The following is a 13,629-nucleotide window of genomic DNA, read 5'->3' on the forward strand; positions in this document are numbered from 1 at the left end:
TTGCATGTGGCAAACACCAACTATCACTTTGAATCCATCAGCAGAATGTCAATAGTGTCCCTCATGTGAAGGTGCATTATAATGCACGATACATACAAGACAGGGACCCACTCATGAACATGTTGCTCCATAGCACTATCAGTCAAAAACTGCAGAAAGTACCTGTAAGTACAAGGACAAATAAATCGGCACTCATCAGTATTTGACTTAAAAAGAAAAGCCATCATCAGGATCTGACACATACAATAACAGTAAAGAAGAAAAGGCACCAGGTATGAAAAAGATAGATTTATTTAATGACAAAACAGAAAAAAAGTTGAGGGAGAGCAGCAACATTACTGAGACTCCACATGAAGAGAAAGGGAAGGATGATTGGCTTGACCTCCCTCCCTCCTCACAGACACAAAAAAAAAGACTTACCACACAAACAAGAGGACGGAGAGACAAATTGATGAGGAAAAACAGTCCAAATCAGTAAAAAACAAACCAGAAGAACGACACAACTTGCTTTTTAACTACAAACACTGAAGTTTAGCCACAAGTTTTACAACTGCCTTTTAATCTTTGTTTTTAAAAGTCATTACAAAAAATGATAATTATGATAATCTCCATTTAATAATAATAGCAACATTGTAATGGTAGAAAATGTCCCTCATTCCTGGTTGGGTGATCAGTCAAACAGTGGTTGAGGCCGACACTGGTAGACAGAGTGAGATGGAGGCAGAGTCGAAATGAAAGAAGAGCAGGGAGAGGAGAGGGGAGACAGTGAGCAGGCTTTTTGCCTCATGTCCATCTCGCACGCACGCACACTCACTCACACACACACACACACACAAACATACACACAAATATCAAGAGTTCTTCCCTCCTCTGATACAAAAAAACACCTATAACAATCAAAAAGAAACAAAAGACTTGAGAAATGAACTCCAAAAGAAAACTGTGACAACTGAAATGCAGTGTTTTTTTTTTCTCGTTCTGAAAAACAAAAAAGGCCCCTCTAATCCTCAGTCAATAATTCTCTGACACACAATCAATTCAGCCACTATTATACCTGGACACACAGCCAGCAATACAAAGAACAGGCGTGTGTTTTGTGTGTGTAAGAACTAAACTGATGCGTCCACTCCATGAAAATAAAAACATCCAGGACTGATGTCTCAAAGGGCCTTCTTCAATCCATACAGTATGAGAGCAAAGTCTGTTCTAATAACTATCAACAACGACAGTCAACTACTTAAAGAGCCTTTAGCCTTGGGTGGACCGCTGTGGACCAGAAGGAAACCAGGTGTGCCTGAGTTCCTTTACTGCAGTCCTGGACAAAGCTGGGTGTCTATGGTTAAGTGTGCTACAGCTCTCCATGTCTAGGGGTGATGGTTCCAGTCCCAGCCATCGATATCCACGTCAGTCACATGTGAAGATATATACCAAAAATCTCCACAGTTGTAGCCCTACAATTGTTGGTATCGTTCCATCTGGGAGGTCTGACGGGTACTGAGGAGGACTAAAACAGCAGGGAACGCGAAGTGGAAGCTAGATAGCTGGCTAACTATCCAGCACTGACCAGGAGTCCATGTTGCAATCTAACTTGAGCCTTTCCTCAGTGTGTAGCTGTTGGGGCACTGAGCCGCTCAGTGGTGACCAGCCTCTAGCGTCTCTGAGTGAAGGTCCGAGAGCTGTAGTGTGTGAAATGTCTGAGGATGACTGAGGGGAAGAGAAACAAGAGACACTAAAATAAGATTGGTGGGGAATCAGTTGAAGAGACGAGTTTGATGAACTGCTGACTGACCAGCTTTTCAGTTTGTGTTTATGATCAGAGAGTGTGAGACTGCATGTGTGTGCACAAGTCTCACATATATATATTTATATGTTTATGTGTGGGTATGTTTAGAAGTCTATAGCCATCACTACATAGTTATGTCCTTGTGTTTATTCATTCCTTCACTCATCCATCCATCCATCCCACCCCCTGGGCCTCCACGGCTGCCCAATCAGACAGTCCAGCTCCACGTCTCAAGGGGTGAGGCGGGGGGAGTGGGGGTGGGGGTGGGGGGAGGGGGTGCTGTGAGGTCACAACTGATTTGACCCCCTATAAAATGCCCCCTGACAATCTGTAACTTTTTGACCCTCTTCTCTTGAAAGTTCTTAGCACATGGAGATGGTGACGTTGATGCCCAGGTTGCCGTTCTCAGCGAACAGCTGTGCGATGGACGTGTCGAACACCAGGCAGTCACTGTTCATGATTGCCGTGGCGATGCCCTCGTGGATGGATCGCGGCGTGGCCTCCCAAGTCAGGCGGCGCCGGTGCCCATTGAGCTCCAGCCGGTAGGCGAAGTTCTCAGCCTGCTTGCGAGTCCCGATGAGCTGCACGATGGCAAAGAACTGCTGGTGGCCATCATACTTCTCCTGCTTCTCCAGCACCAGCATGAAGTGGAAGCCAAAGCAGGACTGCATCATTACCCAATCCACCGCGCCCGGCAGGTTGATGTCCGTCGCCAGAAACACAATGTCCTCGCCCTGGACAGACACACACAGGTTGAAAAGTTTAGTCATTATTTCTTAATGATACAATATAATAAGTCGTTAAACTTGAGAATTGAGAACAAACATTTTTACAGCCAAAACAGGCACCTCACAGGGAAACCTGACATTGCTGTTTTCCTATACTTGTGAGAATGGCTGCATTTCAAACTATATTCAGAATGAGCAACCTCAACAAAAAATAAACAAACAAATACAATTTGAAATTCTCTTGCATAACATTATTTATTAAGCACTGAAATACAGTGATACTGTAGAAGTGAGTGTTGGCTGAAACCATATTTAGAATACCAAACGTGTGGCAGGCAACAGTTGCCTCTTACAAACAGTCTGGTGGTTGTTAAATGTGGCATGGTGGACATGCGTAATGCATTCACTCACTCACTTCACTCAAAATTGAAGTAGCTGGTACTTAGATCCATTGACTTTAAGTCCCTATGGGTCAAGTAAGCTTCCTTCAGAAAAGAAGCTGAGGAGACAAGTTAGTGTCTGACCTGCAGTGTGGTAATGGACTTGTGCTGGTGCATCAGGTGAGGCATGACAGCGTCCAGGGAGCCCTGCCACTTGCAGGAGGCGCCAGGACAGGGGCAGGAATACGGCCGGAATTCGCACAGCTCTTCATGCTCTGTCTTGTCAGTGTGAGGCAAGGTGACTTCACAGCCTGATGAGGCGTACTTGCAGGGGAAGAGGACAGAATTAGCCACTTTCTCCATGGCCAGGTTCCTGATGGAGCCCAGGGGGCCTCGGCAGGTGGGGCAGCAGGTGAGCTTGGGCCGGCAGTTGGAACATACCTGGTAAGGGACAGATAGAAATGAGTTAGGGTTTTTCCTTTCCAGAGATAATCATCTCTTCTCTTCTTCTCTCTAAAATGTCATCAGGTGACCACACGCCCAATTTTCTGTATTCTGATTGGCTATTGGTACACCAGTGTGAACATTTAAGACTTTCTTAGTATTTGACTAATATCGACCATGACTACATTAATAACACTGCAATTCAGTATCAATAACATGTTATTTTTTTAACTCCAAAGGGACAGTATTTGCCTTGCAGATGGGGGGAGTCATTCTAGATAAAGGTTGTTGATAATACCGTCTCTCCTTCTTCACAATATAATTAGATGTTAGTGTGCCAGATTTACCGTCCCCCCTCTCTCCCACCATCTTCCTCCCCTTCCCATTGTCCTGTACATAGCACAAACACCACCTGTTGATGACTGGCTGGAGTAGTGTTGCGTGGCTCAATCTGATCCAATTTACAAAGTCAGGGCTGTGCAAGAATGAGATTGTTTTTCAGGGCATACACAGAACAGCCAGCCAGTGGACCATGAGAAGATACGAACAATCATTCTCCAGAATGACTCATCCCACCTTTAACTCAACAGCTGTAGTCATGATGTATTACTGAACCGCAGACCTTATAAAAATGTTAATTTGTGTCATTTCATTTTTACAATTTATACACAATGGTAGCTGTAGTACTGAAAACTTATCACTCCCATGCAAGCTCTCACTGAGCTTAAATGCAGTCCAATGGGTGATCACTATGGTCATCAAAAACCTTTCCTACAAAATGGAAAACTGTGTTATTCCTACTATTAATGGCATTTTGACTACTAAATCAACACTGTAATAAAGCCGGACAGTGAAACTAAGCTGGCAATAAAACAATTCATCCCCATGTGGAAACTTAGATACAATGTTGATTACTTTAAGCAGTATGTGTACACCACACACACGCATTCAGCTAACTTAAAATGAAATGCAATTAAGACACTCGATAAGATATCTGAAATTTACTGCTGACAACAACCGGCTCTGCTTACTTTCCAGGCTTGACAGTACATACCAAGTGTCCGGACTGGCACTGCAGGATGGGGGGTAGGACATAGTCGAAGCAGACAGGGCACTCAAACAGGCTGGCCAGATCACTGTTGGAGGCAGTGGTGCCTGAGAGGGTGGGCACGCGCTGGGAGGGGGGACACTTGGAGGTTCCTGTGGGCAGCGCGGTGGCAGTCTGGCGACTCATTTCTGATAAAGGGAGAGAAGGAGAGGGACACAATGAAGACACTATATCAGAGACATAAAGTCTTCATACCAGAGAGAAGTATGGACAATTTTCTACACCACTCCCTATAACATTTCTTACTTAATATACATCTATGAGTTATGCCCTCTCAGTCTCTGGCTGTATACCTCTGACACTTATACATCAAAGCTGATGGGCACTTGACTAAATAGAGATGTGGTTAAAGAGAAAGATGATGTCCAGGTTGAGACTGACAACATGGTGAAATTATGTTCCTCAGAAAAATAAGAAATTCATACTTTTTTTTACCTTGATGAATAAATATTGCATTTTTCAGTCATCATGTCTGAGCAAGCTAATTCCACACCTGCTGCACAGAAATTTTCACAAGCTCATTCTAGTTGTCACCATTATTTTGGCGCAGTTACAAATCTATTACATTACCAGGTGAGACAGTTTTCATCCTCATCACAATCATTGCTGAGAGATCATAGTTTCAAATGAACAAGTCTTGTCCTGTGGGGAAGATAACTTAACTCTTCCTTATATGCTCTCACCACTTGCACTACTGTTTACATGCTGACCTGCAGGTACATGCTAGGCTAATCTTGGTTGGTGATGCTCACCACTTTGTAGCTCTTTCAGTAACAGAAAGTAAAGGACAGCTGCAATCCTCTGCAGGTTGGCCATCCACTCCATGTTCACCCATAAACAATAACACACATTTCAGGATAAAGTAGTTGATCTATGTCATCAAATACAGAATGTGACAGGATGATTACATTATTCATAGATTCAGGATGTGTGTACATGGAAAATCAGTTATAAAATATTAAACAGATTTACTGCCTAACAGAAGCAATCAGTGTGGTTACCCACACTGATGACCATACACTAGTCATCCTACCACATACCCCAAATACTTTGAGTGCTGCAGGCTACCTAATATCTGCACCCACAGCATCTAGCAGCCTCTAGCAGTTTAGAAACTAGTAACTGCAGGCATTTGGAGCACAAGGTGTCTTTATGGAGGGTTATACCATCTTTCTATGGCAGTACATGAGGAACGTACCCTTCTGTAACTATTTGCCAGTCTCTATGGTCTCAACCTACAACATGTCTATTATTGTTCCAGCAACAAGTCAGACCTGCACAGACTCTTGGTCACACATATATATATATATATATATATAAAGTGAACTAATGTGGTGAGTGTATGCTGCCCAGTTGCCTTGGTAACCAGTTTGTATGGGATGGAGTATGGGATGGCCTGTGGGGCAGAGAAGAGAGGAGTAAAGTGGTGGGAAGGACAAAAGGTATGTGTTGAGGGCATCACCAGCGCCTTCATCTCCAGAGCACAGCTACTGCAGATGAAGGAAGGAGGGAGGAGGAGCTGATTAAGAATGGAGGGGGAGCAGGAAGAGAAGAGGAATGAGACAGCAAAGTTTAGAATTAAGCAGGGCAAGTACGTCAGGTATGAGGTGGACAAAGAGCTAAAAACTTACAAGGAATGAGAAACGAGGTATGAAAAATGTGTACAAAAGCAAAGAGTGGACATTGCAGGATAAAGCAGATGTTTCTCATGTCAGGTCTTTTCTGGGCTATACGGGGTTTGGGTGGGATGACTGTGCATGCCAGTGTCCCCACCTACTCTGCTACCTGGCATAGCTCATCTTTTTATAGCCATACCCACAGATAGATGTAGCACAGGGAGAGAGAGAGGAGCAAATGTGGAGGGAAAGGATAGTATGTGTGGGAGGCAAAGACAAGAGAAGAGAATCAGGCGGTGAGACAGTGCAGCAATATGTAGACAGTACAACAGCTGGGAAATTAACACCCACCAATAAAATGGTGCCAAAGCTTTAGTCATGGCTGCTCAATTTCCCTAACCTAGCAGCTAATTTAGCAAAAACACAAAATACTGCTGGAGTCAGGAAACATCACAGTTGGTCTTATGGCATCTTTTCATGCAAAACATTTGTGCATGTATAATCTCACATCAGGATCTTTGTGGTTAATGTGGCTTTCTCAGTCTCTACTTGTTTTTTTTAAAAAAAGAAGTGCTTGTTGTCTTTTTACCTCTTTTATGAGGATTTGATGACGACTGCAATGATTAGCGATGAACCTTTAACTTTGATAAGCACTGATCGGATTTAGTTTTCTAATCAAAGCCCAATATATCACTGAATGATTTATTGGGCTTTGATTGAAGAAATCTTTTAAAATTGATTGATTTGCATTTTCCTGTGTTGACATTTTTGACCACTCCCAGAAGGTATTGGGTTCTCCCAGTTACCATGAATACCAAATGCAATGCTTTTGTCTACATCATTGCTACTTACATAAGCTTCCCATCTATGTCTGGCTTGGTAGCTGGCAGCACTGCCAGTGCATCTGTCTGAGTAAGGCCTCTCTGCATGCACACACATGCCAACTGCAGAAGTAAAAACTGGACCTAATGAGAGACAGTATTAGATAGCCGTAACTGTGCCTGCCGGCTTGTAAACACATCTGCTATGACGGAGATAAGGCCTTAGCAGCTATTAATAGAACATCTTGGCTGACTAGCATGCTAGCAGCAGCACTAAGAGCAGTGGGACCAAATTAGCGGAGGACATTCAGCTCGGCCAAGGCTCAGGTCATAATCAGCTAGCATGTAAGACTAAAATTACTAAAACAGGGTAGAAACATTGTCTTTTTAAGCGAGATTAGGTAGTGGAAAAAAGGAAAGGAGCACAAAGCAGGGGAAGGCTAAAAGAAGACACAAAGCATTTTCAGGTAGTTGTTTCCTCAGTTTGTCATGTAATGATGAAATGTAAAACTTTCTGAGAGAACTTTGTAGGAAATCTAGAAAGGTCCCCGTTTGACTGTAAAAGAACTTCTGGAGGAGTTATGTTTGGTGAAAAAAGGGTGCAGCATTTCCTGAAAAGAGCACCTCTCCAACTGTCAAGCACCAGGGTGGATCGATCATGCTTTGGCCTTGTGTACTGGTGCACAGCAATCTTTGAAAAAGCCAGCTTAGTTGTCATTGCTGTGATAAAAGACATTGGTCTGATTGGCCAAGCTCTACACACACACACACACACACTCTTGGGCACCCAAAACACCTTCAATGGTAGAACTGGCAATGGTGTAATGGTCATAGCCATAAAACACACTTTAAGAGGGACATGCTGAGTTGTTTTATTGGTTTAAGAATTACATCAGACACGAATCTTGCCTGGCTAAAAACAGATACAATCGCAAGTTGGTAGCACATTAAGGCTACAGGTAGCAACAAGCCCAGCCAAAAGAGCCACTGAGGGCTAAACAAGGTATCACTTAGTTGGCACATAAGAAGTGACAATGCCAAGACAAAGACAAAAGTACAGACAAGCAAGACCCAGCAAACTTTTGTTGTTAGCAGGTGGCTTGGAAGAGGCTTTTACAGTCTGAATTTACCGTTTACAAGGCTTCTGGGTTTAAGGTTATACAATGTAATGGATATTATATAGAACCAGCAACTCATTAGAGATGATATTTCTCTAGAGAGCATTCTAACATCGAGTTTTGTATGTGTGTGCCAACAAAAAGAGTAATGAAAGCTAGTAGCAGCCAGAAACATCATTTTGCATGCCTGTATTGGAGCTACTACAAGGAGACCAGGACACACATAAGGACAGTTTAAATGACATTGGAACAATTGTCGAACACAACTGTACATGAAAAGGAAGACGGTTAAAGGGGCTGGAAAAAACATGACCAGAAACATTAAATACCCACCTTCGTCCATAAGATTTCCAAATAAGGCTGTTGTCTTTTCTTGAAATGTGGGGACCTCTGAAAAAAGAATAAAAAACAGAGGGTAAACAATCACGACTTTGAGGAACAATGCTTGAAAATACTAACTAGGAATCAAGCCAACTAATCACACCACAACAGTAAACCTACAATAACCATGAAGCAACACTGAGTTAAATATGAAGTTCTCGGTGGTACGCTAACATCTTCATTCACTGGCCAGAGAGATGGCTTGGTTCTGTCATTTCTCACAGTGGGTATTACAAATGTTCAAGTTGGTTCACATATGAATCAGATCTGATTTACACAATGACAATCTAATGTTTATGGTAGCCATCTCTGCAACACTATTAAGACCAGGAAGGGCACTGCCCATCTTGTGCACTTTCACAGACTAAGCAATACTCCTTCAAGGCATTTAAGCCACTTACTGTGCTGCTAATGGAATGTAGATTAGACTAGCATTCTAAAATCATTGATTACTACTGTGCCATCTGTTGGCTCCATACAATTTTCCAAGCACTGTTAATTCATATTTCATAAAGCAGATAGAGCTCCATGCGTTAAGTCTGTGGCTCCCAACTACTGTGCTAGGGCCATAATATGCAGATCATTTTCCAGAATAACTGCCAGCTGTCTGTACTTGTTCATTTAAGAAGTGCAGTGACATTCCCACAGTTCTCAGGAGTCAAGCTTTAGAACAACAACTGCAAAGTTTACATTCACTCAAATAGTCAAATTATGTGACTGAGACAGTACGTAAGCTAGTGCTATGTAAACGTTAAATTCTGATATAGTGTAAAACAAGTAGGCTCATAGATCAAGCATCTCCATCGAAGGATATATAGACAATCTGCACTGTTATTATCCATTTATCCTTCCTGTAAATCCATACTAAAAATCCACCCATGACCCCAATCATATTGATGGAAAACATGACTCTAGTTCCCATTCATATATTGTCTCCCCCATCTGTTACATCATTCACGTAGTTCCTATGTAATATGAGACTGCAATCTTAGAATTATATAAGTCAATTTGATATCTTCCAAAGTTATTCGTTTTAGAACAAAATCCACTCTTTTTATTTCTAACCCTCTGCTACAACTCAACAGACAAATACTATCTACTGAGCAGGGAAACTAAAAGAGATATTTTTACACTAAAATGACTGTTAATTTTGTAATACATGTACTTGATTTGCTTCATTTGGATGTCAAAAGCATAGCTTTTGAATAGACTGTTGCTCAAACTGTGGCTTTCGTCCCCTCACTTGCACTGGAAGTGCATTGGGAAGGGACCTCTTAATGGCAACTACTGAGTGCATCATGGAAGGTAGGGGTGGACGATATGGCCAATTGAGAAATGGTTTAAAACAAGCATACCATACCACATTGATCAGATTTGATCATTTTCTTCTTGTATTTGGAACTTCCATACAAACAAAAACAACAACAACCTCACATAAGACAACACTTGAGTCTCCAACAGTCCCCCAACTGTTGCACTAGCAAGGCAGCTGAGTTGCTAGATTATGCTGCCAACCCCAAATATACAGCAGAGACACTAAAGCTGTTTTGTCTCATATGAACTCTGGATAATGTCTGCAGAATCAGGTCCGAACATTGAGTCTTCCTTTTCAACATGTAGCAGATTTGTTCATGTTGAGTTCGACAGTGGATTGCTGTATGTGACTGAGAAAAAACAAAAAGGACGACGGCACACTGAAATGGTCATAATTAAATATAAACTGGCATATTTTTGTGTTTGCTCTTTTTAAAGCAAATATGCTGCAGCTATGTGTTTTATTAATTTTAAAGTGGGCTGTTCTTCATTTTTATTTTCCACAAATAAGAGAAGGACTCAAATAGGCTTGCATTATGTATATTATATTTGAAAGTAATCCTATACGTGCCACTGTTTTCCTTTGTTACAAACAGCAATAAAATGTCAATTGTTTTCTTTTTGTAGGGTTAGATTTCATAAATTCAACAAACTACAGTTCTTTTATACATAGCATAACTGTATAGAACTTTATATGCTGTGTTATCTTCATTTTAGGGGGTCAAAAGTTCTGTGGCTCCACGTGAATTTTATTTGTTGGGAAAGGGGCCAAAGGGGCTCTTCTGATGTTGAAGTTTTGAGACCCCTGCTTTAAGGTATGTAAGCATTTCATCACGAAAAACTACATTTTTTTAAGTTGCCTGAGTTACTCTGCCAACTTGCCTTAGACAAAACATAAACACAAAAATTCATATATCGCAAGAAGACTGCACATAACAGATGCCTTCAGCACTACAGATGGAAAATGGATACAAAAGAGGAAAATACAATCCTGAGAGGTTGTCGATTGCACACTGAAGTCAAGAAAAGTGAGAATAAAACAAAGAAAAAAGAGACAAAGAGAAAGAAACAAATAGTAAAGAAGGAAGGGTAGCAAATAACTGGGAATATGCATAACAGCTAAGAGGATATTGAAGAATGCACAGGACACAGACATGAGAAGCATAAGTAGAGGGGAAGGCAGAAAACAAGGGGCTTCAACACAAATATGCCATTCTTTTTCTGAACTCATGGCCCACTCTACTTTGACACACACACACACACACACACACACACACACACACACACACACACACACACACAGAGTACAGTGTTCACACACCACCACATATTCACAATGTACACAGGCACGCTTGCTTAGAGCCCTGTCTGTACTCACCCACACAACACAAGCTATTCAACAAACAGTACGTACACAACAGTGACGTTTGCTCGTCAAGCTCCCTACACACAAAGTATCAATTTATCAGCCTAACAGACAGAGCTGCAGCTGTACTAAGCACAGGAATGTCATTTTAAAACCCCTTGGCTGCAGCTACAAGGACTACTGCACCCAACACATAAAGCTGATGAGCAGAAAAGGTGTAAATGTTTCTAGAAGTAAGTGAGCTTTCATGGGTAGTTTTGTAAAAGCTCATTTACCTTTCATCTTGTGCAAATTCCTTATGGCTACACATGAAAAGAGTCTGAAAAAGGAGTTCCAGGGTGGAGCCTGCAGCTCTACGCAGGCTGCCTTCGACTTCACTTGGACCATAGACATAGAAGTAGAGCATTCACGCAGCCCCTCAACTCCATCTTTCTCTGGGGTTTTCCATGGAAACCACACACTGTTGACGCTGCCCAAAACACACCACAAAACAGAGGATCACATTTTATACTCATGGTTCCCCATTTAGGGAGCACAGGCTCATGAGGGTCCAGGGAAAGCTGTAATGAAAAAGAGGGCTGTGTCCCGACAATGGCAAGTGGAGAGGCTTAATACCCAGAAAAACAACAGCCCACCAGGGCATGGGACAACAGGAGGAGACCTGCCTACGTCTGTGTCCACGGAATCAAAGAAACTACAAAATAGAAAAACTCCTCCCTCAGTCCCTGGAACAGCATGCAAAAAAGGCATCCATCAGACAAACTAAAAATTACACTAGGCAGGTTGTTAGATGTTTATGCTGCAGCACAGAGAAACAGACAAACTCAAATTTAGTCAACAGTCTGTAAGCACTCTGTCAGTGTGCGGTCAACCTGCCACTCCCTGGCTGCTGGCTGCTTCCAGTCAACCACTAACTAAAGGCAACATGTGACAGTTTAGCAAAGCCACAGTAGATTGTCTCAAACACTGGATAATTATTCTTTTACAAGTTCCACCTTTGCTTCTCCTGGTGCCAGCTCTTCAGGGACTGTTACACACTGCGCCACTGCACTGCTTTTTTAAACAGGTATATCCACTTCCAAAAACCATTTTCTGAAATTGCAGGTTTGCAGCACAAAAGCACTTTTCCCATGACAAAAGAAAGGATGCCTTCTATGAAAAACAAATCTTGTGTGGTGTTAAAGAGTTGCTGGAAGGATAATCCTTTGCCGACTGGAAAACAAAGCCTTGCTCTATCTTGGTTTCCCAGTGGCAGTGGAGAAGGCTGTAGTTAGCAAGAGAGGAAATTCCCAAACAAAGTCTCTGCCTCTCTCTCACACACTTTTCCTCCTAAGCCATGTTCTTTCTGTCCTCTGGAGTGTGGTAGGTGGTCACTGCTGCTGGGTGTGTTTGTGTGCAAGATGGAGAAAAACTAAGCCGGCATCCAATGTCAGTCCAAACAGAGCATGCTCACTAAAACGCTTCCTGTGTCTCTCTTGGCAGCGCCTTACCCAAACACATAACCCCTTCTCCACAACACCATCATTTCTCTTTGCCACAGACTTTGACTTGATTCTACTAATTTTATTTGCCCCACTAAACTTCCATCTTTTGTGTCAGTATCTCTCCATTCTCCTCACTCTTTCCCTATACTTTCTTGCATGCTTGCTGTGCCTTGTGCCTGCATACTTTGCTTTCTTTCTCCTCAAAGGGCATTCTCTCTCTCTTTCTTCCACTTGTGTTTCCTTCTCTCCACCCCCTCCCTCCACCCGGCCCTGTGGTTGAGCAAGTCTCAGATTTCAGCCTTGTCTGGCTGCAGGCTGTACCAGCAGCTGCCCTCATTGACACCATAACTCACTTTCTCACTGCCTCTTCTTTTCATTCTATCCTTCTTTTAACTCTCCTTCTCACTGTTTGCCACAATGTAATACACATATGTATCTCACTCAGTACAATGCTGAATTAAAAATAAATAAATTGTGGTGTTTGTTAGCACTGTCTAGGCCTTTGCAAAATAACAGATTTGTGCAAAAACCACAATTTGCAATTCAAACAATATGACATAGTTCTTAGATCAAAAGAATCCACAAGGCGATTAAAAACAATAACTTGGTTACTTTTTGCAATCAGTCTAGCTATGTAAAATTCCAACTCTGCTTTGCTCATTTCTTCTATAGACTCACCTCTGCACACACTCTGGCTCCCTCTACAAACACACACAAAAACCTAGCCAATCAGAAAAAAAAGGCCCAAGTGAAAACAAAATATGACTGTGAGCCAGAATCCATCTGTCAGTCAGAGAGAAAGTGATAGCTTGGGTAGTGCACACAGAAAGAGAGACATCAGCCCCATTCACACGCAGCACAACAATGCATCTTGGATGATTCAGTGACAACAGAAAAAAAAATACAACTGCAAGGGGAGTTTCTGGGTTCAAGTCCTTTTTCATTCAACAGAAGGAAGCAACTCAATTGGGCAAAATTAAAGCCGGGAGCAGCAACAAGTGGATTTCAGGCTTCACAAAGGAGAGCAAAGTCACTTCAGCTAGTTTAATTCTGTTTAAACAAGGAGCGAGACCAATCTCACACTCG

General features: G+C 42.2%; 1 protein-coding gene across 1 annotated transcript in view; it reads right to left on the reverse strand.

Annotated features, from left to right (window-relative positions):
* Positions 1-273: 273 nt before the first annotated feature.
* Positions 274-13,629, reverse strand: part of siah1 (siah E3 ubiquitin protein ligase 1) — a 30,520-nt gene continuing 17,164 nt past the window's right edge. The window contains exons 2-5 of the mRNA XM_076732829.1: positions 8,332-8,388; positions 4,390-4,571; positions 3,036-3,332; positions 274-2,517 (exon numbers count right to left, since the gene is read on the reverse strand). Coding sequence (XP_076588944.1) covers positions 2,146-2,517; positions 3,036-3,332; positions 4,390-4,571; positions 8,332-8,341 — 861 coding nt within the window. The 5' untranslated portion in view covers positions 8,342-8,388 and the 3' untranslated portion in view covers positions 274-2,145. The remainder of the gene's footprint in view (positions 2,518-3,035; positions 3,333-4,389; positions 4,572-8,331; positions 8,389-13,629) is intronic.

Source organism: Chaetodon auriga, chromosome 6, assembly GCF_051107435.1.
Source record: "Chaetodon auriga isolate fChaAug3 chromosome 6, fChaAug3.hap1, whole genome shotgun sequence".
Taxonomy (NCBI): domain Eukaryota; kingdom Metazoa; phylum Chordata; class Actinopteri; order Chaetodontiformes; family Chaetodontidae; genus Chaetodon; species Chaetodon auriga.